Source organism: Callorhinus ursinus, unplaced genomic scaffold (genome assembly GCF_003265705.2).
Source record: "Callorhinus ursinus isolate GAN/ISIS: 27379988/994484 unplaced genomic scaffold, GSC_fseal_2.0 scaffold24, whole genome shotgun sequence".
In the NCBI taxonomy this organism is placed as follows: Eukaryota; Metazoa; Chordata; class Mammalia; order Carnivora; family Otariidae; genus Callorhinus; species Callorhinus ursinus.
The window spans coordinates 30,373,267-30,393,749 of record NW_027397086.1 but is presented as its reverse complement, the minus strand read 5'-3'; the positions used below and the strand labels follow the sequence as shown (position 1 = coordinate 30,393,749).

At 52.7% G+C, this 20,483-nt stretch overlaps 3 protein-coding genes and 1 non-coding gene across 5 annotated transcripts in view; 2 read left to right on the top strand and 2 right to left on the bottom strand.

Moving 5' to 3' along the window:
• The window catches only part of ALDH1B1 (aldehyde dehydrogenase 1 family member B1), a 16,244-nt gene extending 7,613 nt beyond the window's left edge, over positions 1 to 8,631 (top strand). Inside the window, exons 1-4 of one of the 2 annotated variants that reach the window (XR_012373551.1) lie at positions 4,862 to 4,958; positions 6,317 to 6,387; positions 6,940 to 7,110; positions 8,382 to 8,631. The gene's annotated coding sequence lies outside the window, so the exon portion shown is untranslated. Of the gene's footprint in view, positions 1 to 729; positions 930 to 4,861; positions 4,959 to 6,316; positions 6,388 to 6,939; positions 7,111 to 8,381 lie in introns of those variants that run through there. The other variant, XR_012373550.1, reaches the window with a different exon arrangement.
• IGFBPL1 (insulin like growth factor binding protein like 1) lies at positions 6,369 to 20,483 on the bottom strand. The gene is made up of 5 exons (XM_025888566.2): positions 20,033 to 20,483; positions 11,386 to 11,495; positions 10,599 to 10,715; positions 8,674 to 8,832; positions 6,369 to 6,831 (listed from the first exon to the last, which is right to left on the bottom strand). Exons 1-4 carry the CDS (start codon positions 20,481 to 20,483, stop codon positions 8,683 to 8,685), a joined length of 828 nt encoding a protein of 275 aa, XP_025744351.1. The 3' UTR covers positions 6,369 to 6,831; positions 8,674 to 8,682.
• Positions 9,915 to 9,987, bottom strand: TRNAR-CCU (transfer RNA arginine (anticodon CCU)). Its single transcript has one exon. It is a non-coding gene; the product is annotated as a tRNA-Arg (tRNA).
• The window catches only part of LOC112836730 (stimulated by retinoic acid gene 6 protein-like), a 61,093-nt gene continuing 60,948 nt past the window's right edge, over positions 20,339 to 20,483 (top strand). Inside the window, exon 1 of the mRNA XM_025888643.2 lies at positions 20,339 to 20,470. The gene's annotated coding sequence lies outside the window, so the exon portion shown is untranslated. The remainder of the gene's footprint in view (positions 20,471 to 20,483) is intronic.

The following is a 20,483-nucleotide window of genomic DNA, read 5'->3' as shown; positions in this document are numbered from 1 at the left end:
GCCCTGAGGTGGGCTTCTGGGTGCGGTGACAGATTGCTGCAAGAGGGGTATGAAGTTAGGGGTGACCCATGCTCCTGGCTGGGGACAAAGTGGCAGTCATGCTAGCTCTGAAAGGGAACCCAGTTGGAGGATCAGATTTGGGGAAGAGGTGGTGAGGTTATTTATTTATTCGTTTATTCAGTGAATAAATATTGAGTGCTGACCATGTGCTAAGAACTATGCCAGGTGCTGGGGACATGGCAGGGAGCCAAACACCAGCCCTGCACATTCTCCCTGTTGGGGGAGGCTGACCACAGTAAAATAAGGGAAGCATTTAGTCCATCAGGTGGATAAGGTTATTATGGAGAAAAGTCCCACTGGAAAGGAGAATCGGGAACTGTGGTGGGGTAGGAATTGTAGTTTTCAATAAGGTGCTCAGAGGTGGTTTCACTGAAGAGATGACGAAGGACTGAAAGAGGTATGGAAATGGCAGGTGCAAAGGCCCTGAGGCTGGAGCACATCTGAGGGTTCAGGTAACACAAGGAGGCCAAGGAGCCGGAGTAGAGTGAGCAAGGGCTAGAGATGGAGGTAGAGAGGTAGAGGGTCTGGGGTAGGGGCACATAGAGCTTTGAAGGTCAATTGGGGCCTTTACTGTGAATGATGAAGAAGCCACTGGGGGGTTTTGAGCAGAGCAGTGATATGATCTGACATGTTTTAAAAGGATCACTGGAGCTGCTGTGTTGACCACAGATTGCAGGGAAAACAAGGAGAGCTTGATCCTGATACTGCCAACATCAAAGCTGAGTGGAGAATGAGAATTCCATAAGGACGCTAAGGAGAAGCAGCTGAGAAGGACGAAGACCCGAGAGGGAGGAGTCAAGAGGCCAAGGCAGGCAGAAGTTTGCAAAGGAAGGAGCCATCGGCAGAGTCAGGTGCTACCAAGAGGTCAGGTGAAAGGACGGAGAAGTGTCCCCTGGCTGAAGCCAGGGGTCCCAGGAAACTTGGTAAGGGCAGCTTGTGCGGATGGGTAGGGACGGAAGCCAGACCACTGTAGGCTGAGAGCACTGCTTAATCCCCCCAAGTCCCAGGGGTCTGTACGTTGATCCTAGAGTTGAAAGACCTTGGGAGGAAAGCAAGAAGGCACATTATGAGGAACTCGGAGAGTCTCTGGTCTCCCCACTCACTTAAGCAGAGGGGTGGACCGAGTAGCAGTCCAAGGCCACAGGGCTCTGTGGTGCGGGAGCGTGGCCTGGAGTACAGGTCTCCTGGCCCCCAGCCCAGTACGCTTCCCAGCATGAGGTTAGTGCCACCACAAACAAACCCCCAAGTTGAGGGAGTCAACACAATAACCGTCGATTTCTTGCTTAATCTTGGTTAAGCAATTAACCAATGGTTAACCAATGGTTAATGAATAACAATGGTTAATTTCTTGTAATAATCTAATGCAGGTGTCTGGTTAACTGGCACCTGTCTTCCACATGGAGATTCAGAAGCACAGGTTCCTTCCATCTTGTGGCTCCACTATCAGCAATGGTTCTTAACCATTTTTGTTCTGTGTTCCTTTAAGAAGCTAATGAAAGCTACTAGAAAAAAACTGCACACATGCCCATCCACACAGAATTTTGCACACTTTCAAGAGGCTCATAGGCCCCATGAATCTATCAACAGAGTCCCTAGGGGTCCACAGCCCCAAGTGAAAACCCCTGCGTGGGTCCTTAGAGACCTCCCTGTCAGTTGGTAGATGGGGATGAGAGTGTGAAATAGGCCCACCTACTTTTTTTTAATTTTTAATTTTTTAGAAAGAGAGAGTCGGGCGCCTGGGTGGCTCAGTTGGTCGAGCGACTGCCTTTGGCTCGGGTCATGGTCCCAGAGTCCCGGGATCGAGTCCTACATCGGGCTCCCGGCTCAGCGGGGAGCCTGCTTCTCCCTCTGACCCTCTCTCCTCTCATGTGCTCTCTCTCTCTCTCTCTCTCAATAAATAAATCAAATAAAAAGAAAAACCTCAAAATTAAAAAAAGAGAGAGAGTGTGTAAGCACCAGGTGAAGAGCAGAGGGAAAGGGAGAAAGAGAATCTCAAGCAGACTCCCCACTGAGTGAGGAACGTGCCATGAGGCTTGATCTCATGACCCTGAGACCATGACCTGAGCCAAAATCAAGAGCTGGACGCTTAGCCGACCGAGCCACCCAGGCGCCCCCCACCTACTTCTATAAAGTTCTGGCTTCCATTAAGTCCACTGGCCAAAATGACCTGACCCAGCCAATGGTGCCAGGGGAGGCTGGGAGATGTACTGTGGGGAGGTCTGCAGCAGTCAGCGGACAGCTTGGCCCAGCTCTGACATGGTGTGCCCAACGATTACGCTGCTTCTCACAGAGATACTTTTATAGTTTAATCCTCCCATGGACCATTTACTCCCTACCTTCCAAACTTGCTCATGCTATTCCTTCCTCCTTTCTTCTTTCCCCTCCAAATTCTGTCCAATTTCTCAGAGCCCCGCTGAGGGTCCGTCTCCTCCAGGATGCTGTCTCTGGCCACTTTGAGCTCATAATGCCCACCCTTCATTTAGTCTTGTTCTGTGACGGCTTTTTTTTGTTAGCATATAATGAAATGGGTCTGATTTTTTTTTTTTAAGATTTTATTTATTTCAGAGAGAGAGAGTTAGCGAGAGAGAGCGTGAGCGGGGAGGAGAGGGAGAAGCAGGCTCTCCACTGAGCAGGGAGCCCGACCTGGGGCTCGATCCCAGGACCCTGAGATCATGACCTGAGTTGAAGGCAGACGTTTAACCGCTTAACCAACTGAACCACTCGGGCGCCCCGGGTCTGATTTTATGTCCCACTGGATTGTGTCTTCCACAGACCCCCAGCGTGTCTGCTCTGTCGTCCTGTGCCCCTGCCACCTGGCACACAGCCCTCAGCGTCCCTTCCAGGGTGGCCAGTGCATGTCCACTCATTCACGGCAGGCTCAGGACCACAGGGCTGATGAGGAAGTACGGGCTCTGAGAGTAGAGGAAGTGGCCCAGACTCCGGACTGTGGCACAGCTTGACCTTGGCTCTGAGTCTTCAACTCCAAAGCTGAGGCCCATTCTGCCCCGGGGACGACTGTGGTACCTCTGGCAGCACAGAGACAGGTCCTGGCTTGATGCCACCGGTGGCTGTGGGGTTTGTGAGCGGCCACAGGCCCCTCAGCACGGAGCAGAGCTGGTGCTCTGCAGATGTGTGTGCGCGTGGGTTTATGAGCCGAGGTAAGAGAAGCTTCTGTGCTCCCCCCTACCTGGCCCCAACGATGATTTTTTTCCTCTTCCCTCGACAGCCAACCAGGCCCCTAATATCATGGGGAGATTTAGGCACGAGAAAGACAGCAGAGTAGAAGGGGGCACGGCCTGTCACCTGGCTGCGTACACCGCTCAGCCCCTGGACGCAGTCGTGGCTGAACTGAGGTAGCCCCACACTCCAGGGGACCGAGGCCAGTCCCACCCAGCCAAGTGTGGGCAGCCACTCTCTCTCCGCCTCTGCCCTGGCTGATGGGGGCTCCCACATTCTGAATTCATTATTCAGCTGCAGACACCAAGCCACTTTAGCTTCCCTTAATTAATTAAAATATCACATAAGAATCATTCTCTGATTTAACATTCAGAAGGCCCTGGCAAAGGCTGGGAACGAGGAAATTCATTAGAGGGGACAGTTCACCCTCGATTGATTTGCGCATTCTTATTAATTTTTCCTGTGTCATCCAGCCCTGGGGGAAAGGGGAGGGCAATGTTTTTTAAAGATATAGGGTTAATTTTACCATAAAATCTGAAGAAAAAAAATCCATTTTGACTAAAGATCAGACTCTTTCGGGAAAGGGGTACATTTAGGATTGAACACGGGCTTTCTAACGATCTCCTTTAGGGCCAGTTATAACTCAGTTGACAACAGAAGACTGAGACTCAGGCCGCTCACCCCCTGCAGCGTCGGGTCTGACCTCCTCTGACTGGCACTTAGGGGTGTGGCCTAAAACCGTTCTCCCCCACCCACCGCTACAGCTCCTGGCAACCACCACAGGTCACAACTCCCCTTCACAAGCTACCCTGCACCCCTCCTTCCCTGCTCCCTCCGCATGCTGTTTCCCTAGCCCAGAATCCCCCCTACCCACTCCAATCCCCAGCTTAGATGCCTCCTCGTCCAGGAAGTCTTCTCAGATTTCCCCCTGCTCTGATCACCTTGTGCTGGCTGGCAGAACTGCAACCCAGCCCACTCCTCCCCACTTGAGTCTCACCCTCCTTCGTATTGATTTCTGCACCCTTCTGGCCTCCGTGTGCATGTGGGAAATGACAGGGCGCAGTTCTCTGAGTGAATGAAATACTGGGATGCGTATCCGGTGGGAGACACAAGTTCTGAGGGAGTTGGAAGGATCAGGCCAGCAGGAGGCTATAAGGGCTAGTTAAAAATTGTGAGTCAGGTGTCCAGGTGGGGCTGTGACCAGAACTCAGGTGTGAGGGGGGAAGGAGCGTTCAGGGCAAGAAAAGGGCAAGATGTGTCAGGGCTGGTGGAGGCATATTGGTGGGCCTTGCTCTCACCCACAGCAGTGTTCCAAGGACAGAGAGACCACGAAACCACGAAGACTGTCTTTCAAAACATTTATTTTCAGGCGCAGGGGTCATGTGACATCATCACATTTATGACAACAGGGCAGAAAACACAGGCTCTGGGGGCACCATGTTTCTGAAGGGCAAGAACCATAGCACAGTGCTCTCAGCCCCTGGAGGGGTCTGGGGCTCTCCTGGTTGAAAAGTCATGAGGTTGGAACAATCCTGTTTTTCTGCCTTTTTGGTTTTGGTGAAAATTTCGGGGAGTGCTCATGACAATGATGATGATGATTTACACATCCTTACACTGTGAACCCAGCCTCCTGTGGTTTCGATGTTCAGCTCTGTCACCCAAGTGCTCCATCTGCCCTGCGTCTAGACCCAGCTCTCCAACTGTGACTGGGCTCATGTGAGGTGGGTCAAGTGATTTTCACTGAATGTGCCTATCAGCAGATGCAGGATTGTTCTAGTACCTTCTCTAGGGCCGTTACATCCCTGCTTCTCCTGACAGTTTCACTAAGTGCCTTCCCAAGCAAGTCTTCTCCTAACTAGTCACACCCCAGAAGACTTAGCTGCAGACCTTGGATACCGAAACCCTGTGGTGGGGCAGGGGGCAGAGTGGGGAGGGCGTCGGTGGTGCCGAGTTAGGGGGGTTGTGAGCGGGTCCCCTGCAGCCCCAACCTCCAACAGACAAGCACAGCTTCCAGTTAACCAGCTTCAGCTCTGATCTTATTCAAAGAAAGGGGACCGGATGTTTTAAAGTTTGCAAACCACCCATCTAGTTTCATTCCCTTCTTATTCAGATGAGGAAAACTGTGGTCCGGAAGGTGAAGGGGATTTGCTTGGAGTCAGGCAGCAAGCCAGGGATGAATTCCCAAATGGACCTCATGTTTCTAGATTCCCAGGCCATGCTCCTGCCATGTAGTACATGAAGGTGATACTACCCCACTAGGTCAGATATGTAATGGCCAGGCTCAAAGGCAGAAAATTTAATTCCAAAAAGGACTCCAGAATGTAATGCTCAGCGGGAGTGGCCTGGGAGTGTGCTGTAAAGCTGAGCAGGACCTTGGTAAGGTTCCCTGGGGCCCCTGAAACTGGCAGCACCTTCCTTTCTGCAGCTAGGAGATTACCTGAGCAGCAGCGTGGGAAGGGCGCCAACTAGGGCCAGGTGCCCTGAGTTCCGGTCCCTCTCAGCGCCTGGTCTCTTCCTCTGCAAAGGGGGAGGGCCATCTGTGCTCGCCCTGCCTGCCGTCCTGGAGTTGGAGTGACCACAGATGGAAAAGCGTTTCATGAACTTGAAGGACGAGACACAAATGAGATCCCAATTCTGACTTAAAAACAAATTTGAATCCCCTAGGGTGTCTATTTTTTCACCCAGATATTAAGTACTCTTCTTGAAAGAGAGAAAGAAAGAAAGAAAAGAAAAGAAAGCCTTATTCCTGGGTAAGGTCAGAACCTCTCCAAGTAAAAGGTATTCTACTACACTCTAATCCCACAGCCCAAAGAAAGAAGCCTCTGACCCCCTTTCCTCAGTTTGATGCCCAGGAGCCAGGGATCCACTGCCCACCTGGTTAGAGAATGCTGGGCTTGCTGACAAGGGGACATCTTGGTCCCCAAACACCTAGCCAAGGACTCCATCTCTTCAAGGTGGGAAAATGGCAGGGAAGGAAGAGTTATGGCCAGCTCCACAGCCTAGCATGAAGCCACGGCAACTGTTTTTGAGGGAACTTAAAAGGGATGCTAAGACTACACCTCCCCTATTTTTCCCACAGGGCCATCTTACTCTAGGATGGCAGGGCTCAACGGGACACGGGTAACCTCTGGTCCAACGCCACATTCCCAGGTGAGAAGACAAAGGCCCAGAGAGGGGACACACAGCAAGTCAGAGAGCAGGCAGAGGACAGTGTGACCCTACTCCCTCCTCCTACAACACACACTAATCAATCACAGAGAAATGAGGTAAAGACTCATGGCTGACACAGGCCTTCTTGTTCCAGCCCTTCAGAATTACAAACATACCACCAGGTGACCTTCCCTGGGAGAGGTTAGGTTAAAAAATAATTCTCACAGAGCAATTCCTTTCAAAAGTATAAAAAAGCCACATGCAGTCTGGTTTCCCAATGCTTGCCCTGCTAAAAACTACATCTGCATAGGAATCTAGTTTGCATCTAATTTGTAAAAACATACAAAAGCGGTCATCTACAAACACAGTTTCTCCAACTCTTCACAAGGAAAACGATGCATGACTTGACTCTTCCAACATCCTGTCATCAATGTTTCTAAGACCCTAGAAGGAAAGAGAGAAACGGATGAGAGGGAAGAAGCCTGCTCTGTCACCACAACTATGTGGTGAAGGTGGGGGAAATGATCCTTAACCCTAAATCTTCCTGGCCAGGGGTGGTGCTGGTGAGGAGCAGAGGGGCCCTGGGGTGTCCACAAAGTTCATGTGGGACCACTGGGTGCACATTTCAAGGAGGCAGCATCCAGCTTAATACAAGGAAGAACTTTCAACTACTGGAAAACCCAAAGAGGATGTCTGGTGGTAGTGAGCTCCCCAACACTGGAGGTAAGCAAGCAAGAGCTGGCCAGTACTGCATGTTGTAGGGGGAACTGAAGACCTGTGTCTTCAATGGTCTTAAAATTCCATGGTTCTTTGTGGCTCTCTTTTGAAAACTCCTCTATAACAGACTACATTCATAGCCTGGTATCATTGTGTGTGTGTGTGTGTGTGTTTAAAAAATATGTATACTTAAAAATTATATACATAAAACAAATATGTATACAGACACACACACATAGGTACACACATATATATGCATACAAGTGTGCAAGACAAAAGTCCTGATACATGATATAACAACTATAAAAAGCAAAGAGTATCAGGAAGGCGACTTAAAGAACTGTCTCCTACCTGCACTCCTACTTGAGGATTTCCCACCTTCTATTTCCGTGCCTGTTTCCAGGAGCTCTAACTACTTCATCCACCATGCCACTTCCTCAGCGACATCTCCCTTGCTTTCCCCAGTTCTAAGCCACTTCTCTCGCCTCAAACTCACACACTCCCCTCGCTTCCTTAACACTGCACTTCTTGTATTTTTTTTTAAAGATTTATTTATTTTTGCGAGAGCGAGTGCATGTGAGCACGAGCGGGGGTAGGGGGCAGAGGGAGAAGCAGACTTCCCGCTGGCAGGAAGCCCGATATGTCACATGGCTTGATCCCACAACCTTGGGATCATGACCTGAGCTGAAATCAAGAGTTGGCCACCTAACCAAGTAAGCCACCCAGGCGCCCCTGGAGCAGAATCTTTAAATGCGATTGTGTGCCTGGCTCAGTGGCTCGCTCATTCCCTCGGCCATGAGAATGGACCTTCTGCACACTGGGATTGCTCCTCCCGCTGGGTCCCAGTGTGACAAGACACATGGAGCAGAGCCACAGCCAGCCGACCGGCCAAATGACAAGGAATGTGAGCAAGACAGAAATGCTGGTGGCTGTGCATCAGCCAGCTCCAGGGGTTGTCACGCAGCCCAAGCTGGCTAATTAAGGGGCTCGTTTCCTAGGTTCATGGCCAACCTGTCGGCAGGGGACAGATACAATCCCAGCTCTCACCCGGGGGGGGGGGGCGGCTATAAGGACAAGGAGCGAAGGGGCCCGGGGAGATGCAGATTCTTCCGGACACGCTGCTAAGCACGTGCGGTGCTGAGGACAGGGAGGTGAGGCCTGGACACAGCAGAGCTGCCAACGAGGACAAACCTGCGGACAGCAAATGGAGCTCAGACTGTCTCCTTTGCACACGGGTGCTGTCACCGTGACATCTGCTCTCTCTCTGCCCCCTCTAGGACTTGAAGGAAACATTCTGTTCAGCTTCAGAAACAGAAAGAGACAACTGGTCTTTACCACCTACGGACACCCGCAACGTTCACAGCTCCTGTGTTTGCACGCCAGGTGGGAGGCCCAGAGTGGTACGAGTGTTGAACATACTAGAGATTCTACCTGCTAACTGTAGTATGTTCCTAACTCCTGTTTGGTATGCCTCTGGTTTCGATTTGTGTATTTTTTTCTTTGTTACTATACATCTTATAAGCCACCTCAATCTCTTGTGACACAGGTGTACAAATATATGATATGTACCTGACTCCATCACATGCGGTCATCTGGAGCTGGGGGGTGGGGGGCTGTGTATTTACTCAGATCTAGAACTGTCACGGTGCCGTGGGACTGGGCCTCCCCAACCGCGTTGGCGGAATGGCACAGGTACACTCCCTCATCTTCCTTTCTCAGAGGGTTGATCTAGAAATAAAACAGGCAAGTTTATGGCACGGCAAAATCACTTCCTTATTTAGTTCCTAAGATATGTCTGAACACTTATTTTTCAAAATAAGATAGGGCTCACTATTCCTTTTCTTGCCTTGGTTGCCAAGAAAGAGTTAAATTTTCTTCTCTGTACCCTCTCTTTGGCGGCCCTCATTTCAATGTTTCCTTTGCATTCCTACCTTTTACTGTGAGCTACCTGGTCCTTTTATTGAAGGTGACAGGTATACCTCACAAGGAAAATACTGCAAGTTAAACAAAAATCGACTGACCAAGGAATGGCCCACAAGTGCTCCCAATGGAGACAGCCTTACGAAACAACACCAGAGAGAACATTTCCCCCTACGCCTTCTTGTAATCAAGAGGGGAAGGTGCTTGATTTCAAAAAGCCACACGGACCCGGTTGCATTCCGAGTCTCTGAGCTGGGCAGAGAAGTCACCAACCCTGGCACAGACGGGAGTGAAGCGAGGCGGACACCCACCGGCCCTCCTCAAGCAGCCTGTTCTCATGCCCCCGCAGAGCACACCCACACCAGCTCCCTCCTCTCTCGGCACAACAACCCCTGTCCACCGTGCGGCCTGGGCAGGGGGTATGCCCACGATCTCGTGTTGAACTCACGCCGATTGCGGGGCACAGGGGAGCGCTGTTACCCTGATATTACAGGAGACTGGCAGTGAGTCACAGACTGTTGGGTCACAGGGCCCTCGGACCATGTGCAGTCCAAGGCCCTCCTCCTCCGACTGTGGACACTGAAGCTCAAGGGGCAGAGTGACTAGCCCAACGTGGGTCCCTGTCCCTCCCTCACTCTTTCAAACACATGGCATTCCCATGACTTAGTTAAGCTGAAGCAAGGGGTGCAGCAGAACCCCGAGTGGGGACACCAATGTGCCGGCTGTCTTCCCTCTTTCTCAGCCCCGTGTTCTTGGGCCGAGTGTAGTAGTCTCCTATGGCTGCTATAACTAATTACCACACACTTCATGGCTTAAAAACAACACACATTTATTACATTTGGTGCATTTTAAAAAAAATTATTAAATATTTTATTTTTAAGCAATCTCTATGCCCAACGTGAGGCTCGAACTCACAACCCCGAGATCAGGAGTCACACACTCTACCGACTGAGCCAGCCAGGCGCCCCTATATTTAGTTCTCGAGGTCAGAAGTCCCAGTGGGAATCAGGGGGCTCAAATGAAGCTATCGGCAGAGCTGCCTTCTTCCTAGGGGCCCCAGGGGAAAATCCATTTCTTGCCTTTCCCATTCTAGAGGCTGCCGGCATTCTTGGGCTTGCGGTCCTCTTCTTTCATCTTCAAAGCCGGAGATGGTGGCTCGTGTTCTTCCCATGCTGCCATCTCTCTGGCTCCGTCCCTCCTGCCTCACGCTTCAGCATTTAAAGGGCTCTTGTGAGTCTACTGGGCCCACCCAGGTAATCCAAGATAACTTCCTTATTGAAGTCAGCTGATGAGCACCCTTAGCTCCATCTGCAACCTTAATCCCCTCTTGCATATAACAGATCCAAAGACTCCAGGGATTAGGGCACGGACGTCTTTCTGGGGCCATAATTCTGACCACCACTGAAGATCAGTTATGCTCTCGGGGGTTAAACTTCCCTCACAGTTAGTGTAGGGTCCAACCAAAAAGGGGTAAGAACAGCTTTGAAATGTGCAACGTGCTACAGAAATATAAAGGGTGCTTTGTGACGGCCAGTCAATAACAGCCACTAATCCTAAACAAGTGAGATACCCACCAAAATCCAGGCTGCGGCCTCGTGGTCAGAAGGGCCCCCTCGCACCTGGACAGCGATATTGACGTGGTCACCAGGCAGGTCCTCCAGCACCTGGGTACCCTCAGGAGACTGTGTGACCTACAGAGGACAGAACCACCAGGAGTGGTTTAGAAAAAGCATCTCTGGGTAAGAACCACACCACACACATCCTTGCTGTCTTCATCTTCCTACCGACTCAAAGGCCAAACCCTGGCACCTCTTATTCCTATTAAAACGTCAGTGGCTTCATAAACCTCAATGTCTGTGCAGACAGCACCCCCTGCTGGACAGTAACGATGCAGACACCACCACCATCTCAGAGGAGGGTCAGAGCTTCCCCGCCCTTCTGGGGGCTGTGGACATAGGTGGACAAGATATGCTGTGATCCACGCCAGTCTTTCAAAAATTGATCTGCGGGAAGATCTAGTTTTGGAATGGGATTTGGATAGTCTTTCTAAAACCCAGATCCTGTGAAGTAGGCTCTAACTTTGTTCCAGTGGATCCAGGCTAGATAAATAGATGAACTTTCTGGACAGCTAAGTGGCTGAGGGAGCAAATGGCACAAGGAAGGATGGCGACTCCCCTGCTCTGGGCAGAGCTTTGGGGTAAAAGTTTTGAGGCATAAACCTGAAGGCAGAAGAGTGACTTGTAAGATCTCTTTTTAAAACCCTCTGCTCCACATAGAATAACATACACATAAACACACAAGAAACACCTCTCTCTCACACATGCACGCACGCACGCACACGGAATTCTTGGACGTAAATACCTTCCTCCACGTGATGACAGGGGTGGGCACAGCCCTCACCTCACAGGACAGGTTCACCTGGGCCCCGGGGACGTTGTGAACACTCCGGGGTGGCGTGACGACCAGAGGAGCTGGAGGAAGAAGACAAGGGATCACAACCTTTACCCTGCCAGGTCCCAAGCACCCCACGTCTAAAATCCCCGGCCTGCAGAGAGCCCGCGGGGACGGGGGGCCGCAGCAGAGGAAAGCTCTCCACGCACAAAGAGCACACTCGGAGGCGGAGAATCATGTTTCCCTCAGACCCGGGGGGATGCCTCCATGCTTCCTCATCCATCGCCTTTGTTCTACCAACAGGAAAGCTGGGATCTGGAGGGGCAAGGCGGCTTCCCAAACCGCCCGCCACGTCTGTGGCAGAGCCTGGGTCTCGTCACACTCCCGCCCAGGACCCCGGGGGCCATCTGCTTGCAGCTCAGCTCCTTGAGACACGGAGTGGCTCAGGAGGGGCTGGTGTCACCTCACCAACGCCAAGTCTTCGAACAGATGGGCTTTCCTCCTTGCACTCGGCACAGTTCAAAGAACAGGCCCCGCAGAACAGCTGCCAGTGCACCGCCCAGAACCCCCCCCCCCCCCCGTGGGCCGGGCCAGACGCTCGTTTGCATATCGCAGACCCGCAGGCTCCGCGCGGCCTCCCCGCCACCCCCCCCAAGCCAGCACTAGGTCTGGGGACACAGGAGAGAGGGGTCGCTCCCTGGATGGCCGTCCCCAAGCAGGGTGGCTCTAGGCTGCCAGCACATTACAGAAAGGCGAGGGAGGGTGTGGGCTGGCTGGGACGGCGGCCTTGCAGGCATCTGAGAAGTGCTTAGCTGACACCCCACACCGCCCTCCTCCCGGTGCCCCCCACTTGCTCTGCTCACGCTGGCGCTCCAAGAATCAAGTCAGGCCACCTCAGCGTTCAGGCCCTGCACCCGGTCCCTCAGTGGACCTGCCTGCACCACATGGAAGGCACACCCCAACCCCACAGGGGATGCTCCCCCTCCTGCAGGCCCTAGAGGGTTAGGGTATGTGTCCTAGTCCAGGACCAGGGCGTCTGCACCTGTGTGAGCTGCTGGAGGACAGCTTGCTGGCAGTCCAGGTGTGCCCGCCGGCCTCCGCTGGACCAGACAGCAGCAGGGCCTGTCCCTGCATCTAGTCCAGCAGTGTCTTGGATAAGATGCAGTGGGGAGGCCTCGGCGGGGGGGGGGGGGGGGGTCCTCCCTGCTTGGGTTTGCTCATCTGTAAGAGGGGGATAATACCCCCTGCTCCCTGGGCTGTTGAGCTGATCTTACCATGTGATGAGTGTGAGTGCAATGGTTTAAGTTAACAGGACATGTAAGTGGGCCCCAGAAGCACGTCTGCTAAACAGATGACTAGATGAAGAAACACATGGCAAATAAAGAGCAAACACATTCCTTCTCCAGCCATCAAACTGCAGGGTCTACGCTCTTGGGACTTTGCTGGGTGACTCATGGATGGTCCTGGAGAGGGAAGGGGCCTTTGCCTGCCCGGGTCCAGCTGCAATAAAAAAAGAGAGCAAAGGGAGGGAGGGAGAAGGCTGCAGGAGGAGGGATAGAGACAGGAGTGAAAGGGCACAGAAATAAGACTGGTCTGGCCCCTCCAGACAGAACTTGTCAAGCTGGTGCCAAAAAAGATCTCTGGAAAATTGTCTTAGAACCACAGAGTCTCAAACCGGAGGGGCCCTACTCCCCAAGATCCTGTGCCTGATCATCTGATGTGTTCAGCTAGCATCCACTTGCATGCCTCCACCGACAGAGAGCTCACTACCTACAGAGCCAGGCCTTTCCATCCTAGGAGAGCTCTGCTGGTAAGGAAGCTTGTCTTCCTTCATCTGGAGCTAAAACTTACCTCCCTGTAACCCCCACATGTTGATCCCAGGGCTACGCCACTGGAACCCTACAGCTCCCTGGGTCCCCCATTGGCCTCCACTGAATACAGACACTATGCTCCCTACCCCCAGGCTGCTCTCTTCGCCCTTAGCCTGATCAGCCCACTCCTTCAGTTGTGCCCATTTGATTGCCCCCCAAGCACATGGCTCTACCCACAACACTGAGTGTAGCCAAAGTCCTCTATTGAACCAAAGTCCTAAGGCTCCTAACATTGCCCAAAGCATCCCAGACACCTGCAAACTGCCACAAAGAACCACAACACCCCTGCTCTCCAGCAGGGGCCCCATCTGCAACATGACAAAAAGTCTAATTTATCCACACCCTCCTGCCAACACCCCCTCCCCCGGGGCCCAACAGTCCTCAAATGGCTCGCTGGGGGAACAATCAGAACCGTATCTTATTCCAAAGCCCTCAATGGATTCCAGAGGAACACTCAATCAACATGTTTTACTTTCATTCATGTGAAGTCATAAATTTTAAATGAGATTTCATCAATCCCTTTCAGGCCTAAATGAATAAACCAGTAAATCACATTTCAACATTCTCTCTCCTAGAATTTCCCTCTCCCTCTTTTAAAGACTGTCTTGGAAATGCTGTCTTTGCTACTGATCTTGTGGCAGAAAATATTACTTTCTTTGACAAAAGAGCCCCCAGCTTTCGCTGATAAAGTAACATTCAAATTTTTATTTATTTTAAAATTGACATACAGCACATTTACTCCTTGTGGAGTGCAGCTCTTGAGTTTTGACAAATGCCTACAGTCATGTAGCCACCTAGAAGAGTCCAGTTCAACTCAAAAAATTTCTTCATGCTTCTCTTTGTCATAGTAATCTGGTTTTAATGTTAACATATCTGCTTTTAAATTTAAAATATTTTTATCCATAATAGCTCTTCATAATCAGCCATCATCATCATCACGGTAATAATGGTAATAAATGCCACCACCTGATTCTGAGAGCTCGCTGTGTGCTAGGCGCTCTAGTCTGCTCACAGGGATCAACCCATTCCATCTTTCCAGCAATTTCACCAGCGGTGCAGCTAGGTAGGGTTACTCGGGTTTAGATGGTTGGGCAAGGCTTTGAGCCCAAGCTCTGGCTCTGAGCTTTGTTTGTCCCAAAGAGTCTTGTCTTTTACTTAGATGACACTTCCATGTACACTGCTCCTTTCGTCCCTATACCTACACTGCTGAGCAGGTGCTTTTATCCCCATTTTACAGACGAGAAAACCAAGACTCGGAAAGGTGAAGTGTGTGGAGGAGCAGGGACTCAAACCCAGGGACCCTGATTCCATCAACACTTCACTGAGTTTTAAAGTGAAATATTTGTTATCTGTATGGACTCCATTCCAGAACAAGAAAGAGTTCTTTAGGGACTGTGTTGGGGAGCCCCAAGACAATCCCCAGGTTCAGTGATTTGCTAGGAGGACTCACAGGCCTCAGCAGTCTGACTCACAGCTGTGATTTATTACAGTGACAGGAGACAAAGCAAACAGCAAAGGGAAAAGTGGCTCATGGGGTAAAGACAGGGAAAACCAGGCGGGGGCTTCCACGTGCCTCTCCCAACGATCACATGGGACACCCTGAATGTCCCAGCAGTGCCTGGTGACAACACGTGTGAGACGCCATCTGAGGGAGGCTCACTGGAGACTTCGAGCCCGGGATTTTTGTTGGGGGCAGGTCACCTGGGCCCCCTCTGCTCGGCACGTACCAAAATTCCAGGGTCCCGGAAGGAAAGCAGGCGTGCAGCATAAACCGTGGTGTTGGCCCAAACGGCTCAGGCCAAGAGTCACTCTTATCATTGAGGGGATGGCGGGAACTGTCCCCAAATCCAAGTTCCCAGATGCCAGCCAAGGGTCAATCTGGCCAGCAGGCCCTTCTAAGGACAGTCTCAGGCCTGCTCTGTTTACTCTTCTACACAGGAAAAAACCCTCCAGACATCACCCCCCAAGGAGCGGTTCTCCTGAAGACACTATTAAGTGGGTGATACATTGTTTATACTCACAGGACATTCCCAACCCTACTGTCCCCAAGGGCTCATTTGAATGTGGTGCTGGGGTACTCAACGTCATGACTGCCAAGGGCAGGCCGGGATCCAGGTTCAAATCTTGTCTCTGCCACACCAATGCTGTGACGCGGTCTTAGTTTCTTCTTCTTTAAAATGGGCACGGGCATCAGTTCTCTTTCCTGGCCCCTCGTCTCTCCTCCCCTCTCCATAGGCTATTGGGAGGAAGAGCTACAAGACCCCTTGCAAACTGTAAGAGGCTTCCACAGAGACCCGAGGACCTGGCAGGCTGTGCTACCCCATGGGGAATCTCCTCGAAGTGCTGGGCCTGCTCCAGAGCCCCTACTGGCCTCCAGGGAGCCGGCCTCTGGGTGGGCCCTGCCCGGAGGCTCCAAAGGCCACACCTGCAGCCCTCATTCTGGTGAGCCCGGGGCACAGCCTGTTGCCTCCCTAGTGCCAGAACTGCCACACTTTCTTTTCTACCTACGTGTGACATGAGCAACGTGGATTTCAAGAGGGAGGATGGTGCCTGGTGGGCCCAGTCTGTGGTCTCTCTAGCTCTTCCTTGCTAAATACTTTGTTTCCTTCTGTCCATGCCAGCAACAGCTCTAGAAAAGCTGGGAGGGCACCGATCCACCCAGCAGGTAACAGAACAGTCACCCACATGTGCACCCATGGAGGTAGCGCTGGGGTCCCGGTGCCAACCACGGGAGCTTGGGCAAGCCATTAACCATTTCCTCCGGGTCTCTGCTCCCCCACCCCCACATCCTCTGGGGTGAAGGGAGAGGATGAATGTGACTGAATTACTGACCGTGCGGGTCTGTACGAGTGAGAGGGGCCGACAGCATTATTATAGTGTGTGGTGACCTGTTCCCCCCCCCCCACTGTCAACTAGATATGTCCTTGACGCCCAGAATGAAAGATCTTCCCAAATGCCTCTGAGGTTTCTTTCAAGTTAATGGTGCCCAGGAAAGAAAGAATATCAAAAGTCATCCCCCAGGATCCCATCTGCTTGTACAAAGAAGTGCACAACCAAAGAGTTTAATCACCAACGCATTGAGCAGCCCTGATAATTTATGCTAATAGTCATGTTCCGATGTGGAAGGAGAAACAGCTTAATACGGCTCCCTGCAGCCTGTGCCTCACAGCCCCTCCCTCGGCATGAAAGGCTTTTGAGCAGAGGCCCCCCCTTCTTTGTCCCTCTCACAAAGTGGCACTCGCAGCCTCTCCTGGTTACCTGGTAACACACGCCTCGCACAGACTGCGGTGGAGCTGGGATGTCAACGGAGGGAGGTGAATTTTCTAAGATTCAGGATCTCAAGAGCTCACTGAAGCTTTGGGGGGGCCCGGGGTCCTGGTGGGTATTGGCCCGGGACCCTGTTCCTACCTAATCTAGCATTCAAAACATGCTCTCAACCTGCTGCCTGCAGGATCCCAGCCCCCTCCCCATGTCAGCCACCGGTCAGGGGGCACGCACGGAACAACACAGCCTTTTAAAATAATGACAGCAGCAACAAGAACGCCATGCCACCTTATAGCAAAGAAAGGAAACCAATAACTTAGTACGGAGCAAAGCTGCATCCCTCAGCCTGGCGCTCGAGGCTGGCCCTGGCCCTGCCCCAAGCCGCTCTGGGCCTCGCCCCTTTCCCCAACCATCCGCCTGTGGAGCTGCCCAGCAGCCCAGGGTCACACCCACCACAGGGTCTCCCCTACCTGCTCTTACCTACCCCTCCCCCTTTCTCCCCAAGAATTTTCTACAAGTCCTTCAAGGTTCCGCTCAGATATTTTCCCTTCTATGAAGCCATCCCTGTTCCTCTCAGGAGCCGTCCCCCAGTGCCAAGCAGGGGGGCCAGCAACAAGCCTTGGGGGGAAATCAGGAAGGTGAATCCGGACGGAGAAACCCCTCAAGATTCAAGGGTGGCTAATTTGCAGCCTCTTCCTAATCAGGTGGCCATCGGGCTCGAGGTGCATGGCTCCATCTGAAAAGGGCCAGGCAAACCCAGGCTGGGGCCCCATCTCAGCTAGGAGCTAGGCGCGCAGCTCCAGGGAGTTCCCTTCTGTATGCCTTAGTTTTCCCTTCTGTTAAGTCGGAGTGAGATCTGGCCGGGGTAGTTGTGGAAATTGAGTAAGAAGATGGGATGCAAGGGCTATTTCCAACAGTATAAAAATGATTCATACGTGGAAACAGGTCGAGTCTTCATTCAATGTGTTAATCAAAGGATTGCACTCGTTATTAGGCATTTGGGGGGAATTTCAGAGCATAGGAAAAGGCCAGAATTTAAGCCTGAAAATGGTTTCAGAGAACACTTCACACCCTGTGTGGAAGCTGATAAATATTTACTGAGGTCTCATCCAGTCTAAGTCAGGTGCTTGCTTACTGAAGGGTAGGTGAGAGCCGGCGAGGGGTGATTTTATGAACAATATTGAAACAGAACAGCTGCTGCTAGAACTCAGCCGTTTCCTTCCCACCAGGGTCCCTGGGGGCATTGTTAAAAAGTACCCCTGCTTCGTCCTCTGAATAAAGGATGGCTTTGGGGCAGCACAGAATGAGGTGCCACCTGGGCTAGGAAAGATGCCCCTGTCCACACCTCTGTGCTTCACCAGGACACCAGCGCAGGGGCCACCCAAACATTTTAGGACACAAAGACAGGGGACCACAGTGCCCCGGGCTACTGCAGATGACACAATTGTGGGTGGGGAAAGAGAGCTAAATCGTAGGGAGGCCTGCTGCCTGTCACTAACGGGATCATTAAAAGCAGTTTCTGACTTTCCTTCCTTTTGGCCCCTTGAACATCTTTACTCAAGGGGCCTGTGCCTGGAGTGGGCCTCAGAGCCCGTAGATCGGAGTGGAGGAGCTGTCACGTTTACTTGTCATTTGGTAATTTTCAGTGAATTAGGGATATGGGGTTGCCGTCTGCCATCTGGCCGCACTCTGGTAACCATGGCAACCACCACCTGCCTGACTTCAGACTCTCAAGTCCTATTGTGAAAGAGCACTGCCGAAGGCGTCGGGGCCCTGGGTGCTGGTCAGGCTTTACTGATCGCCCTGCCTGTGTCTCCTGCCTCCCTGGGTCTCAGTCTCCTCTGCACAATGGCAGATTTGCTCCATGTGTCTTCAAGGTGGCTGGGTCTTAGGCACAGAATATCACTCCAGGGAAAAATCGTCTGAGACTATCCGCACCGGTTAGATTCTGGGGACTTGGTCAGCATTTCTTGGCGTCTCCACCGTGTGGAGTGAAAGTGTGACTTGTCTGGAGACAAAGAGAACTGCCTGTGAATTAACGGCTAAAGAAAGCAGATTGTAAAAAGGAGTGATAGGAACTAGAAGGAAGGAGGCAGGACTGTTGAAATGCCACAGGGCAGAAACAAAGGTTCAAAATGGAAGGGACCTCAACTGTGGCTCCACAGGGCTGACGGGGCCCAGAGAAGGGCAGGGACCTGCCCAAGGTTACTCAGGGGACCAGTAGCAGCTTAAGAAGCACCCACCAGCTCTTTCTTCCATTGGAAGCCCCAGCCAGGAATAGCCAATGGTGACCTTCCCGTGCAATGGAACTGCTTCAGCCCCCTCAATGGGCAGCATATTGGTTTTGTGTTGCCCGGGACAGGAGCCTTCCTGCCCCATCCCCAACAACCCGCTGGGTCTGCTGCACGTACGTGGAATGCTTGGGGGGAAATAATATGAGAAATTACCCAAGGCCTGGAAAAGGTTGTCCCCCACCCCAAGGCTTCCCTGTTGGAGCTAAATTCATTACACCGATGTAGGCATTTAGGTCTAGACTTGGGTCTCCAGGCCTAGGCCAGAACCCCAAGCCAGGCTCCTTGGAACTTGCCGGCCATAAGTTCACTCACCCTCAACTCTCCACTGCTCCCTCCAGGCAGTGTGGATGGGGGCAGCTCTCCAAAACCTAATGGGCCATCAGGGTGCTCCGCTGGGCATCCCTTACCAATGTTTTTGGTCTGTTTTTGTTTGAGTTTAAAAAATTACACATAGAGGTGGGCAAACAAGGCATCCAAACATGACCTTCCTGGGATGTTAATGAACCTTAAGTTTCTATGTACCCAGCAATCAATACATTTCCATTCCTTTACCCGTGGAATCATATGAGCCTTAGACCCGCAAAACCCAGGTCTGGCCCTGATGGCACCATCATCTTTTCAGAACTTAGGTCCTCAAATGTCTTAACCTGTCCTGGGTGGGAGATCCCTCTCCTGGGTGGGAATCCCAGCAGGTTCCCAACCCTGGGGTTCTCGCCCAGTGATTCCTGAGTCCCTGTCTGGAGCTCCTCCTCCTCCAGCATCTTCACCTTCCCTCCCTCTCCATTCAGAAACCCCACCTGGCCTGGCCCGCTGCTGGTCCCAGGGGACTTAAACTCAGTAGGACACCCCCCCCCCCTTAGCTCCCAGTCTGGTGGAGGCCTACATGGCAGGCCTGCACGTAACTTAAGGCCTTTTGGTAGTTAAGTACCAAAAGAGACAGTAGGCTCACCAAAACACTGACCAGCTCAAGGGCTTGTATCTCCACGAGCTTGGTAAGGAAGGGTGAAGGATATGGATTCCTGTCCCAGTCTCCTTGAGTACCTGACCAGGTAAGAAAAACTGCTTCTGAAGGGAAAACTGAGGCTGTGGATCACGGTGCATGCAGGGATCCTCTGCCCCACATTCCAGAGGGCTGGGGTCCCTCTTTCTCCTCCTGCCCCAGCACCGCGGGGCAGAAGCCGGACTCACCAAATTCGCAGGGGCCATCGCGCGCCTTGTGCAGGTGGCCGGGGTGCGGGCGGGGCGCGTGCCGGGCGCGCAGGCGCAGCGCGCAGATGCTGGGGTAGGAGCGGCCGTCGGAGCCGCAGACGGCGCCGCGCTGCGCGCACACACAGAGCCCGGTGCCCTCCGGCGCTACCCCCGCGGCGCGGCTGGCGCACACCAGGCCGGGGCCGCAGCGCGCGCCCGCCCGCCCCCCGCAGCTCGCGCCCTCGGCGCCCAGGCAGCGCACGCAGCAGCCGCACTCGTCGCGCGCCGCGATCCCGGGCGCAGGGCAGCGCGCGGGCGCCGGGCAGCGCTCGGGCCGGCACGGACCGCACTCGGGGTGCCGGCCGCCGGTGGCGCGGAGCCCGAGGCCTGGAGTCAGCGGCGGCAGCAGCAGGAGCAGCAGCAGCGGGCAGAGCGAGGGTGAGCGTGGCAT

Excerpts from the sequence above, each read along its gene's own strand:
- IGFBPL1 (XM_025888566.2), bottom strand. The coding sequence starts at position 20,483 with ATGCCACGCTCACCCTCGCTCTGCCCGCTGCTGCTGCTCCTGCTGCTG. Across the intron at positions 11,496-20,032 it reads CGATGGCCCCTGCGAATTTG|CTCCTCTGGTCGTCACGCCA; the intron begins GTGAGTCCGGCT and ends TTCTTCCTCCAG. Across the intron at positions 8,833-10,598 it reads AGGCCGCAGCCTGGATTTTG|ATCAACCCTCTGAGAAAGGA; the intron begins GTGGGTATCTCA and ends TTTTATTTCTAG.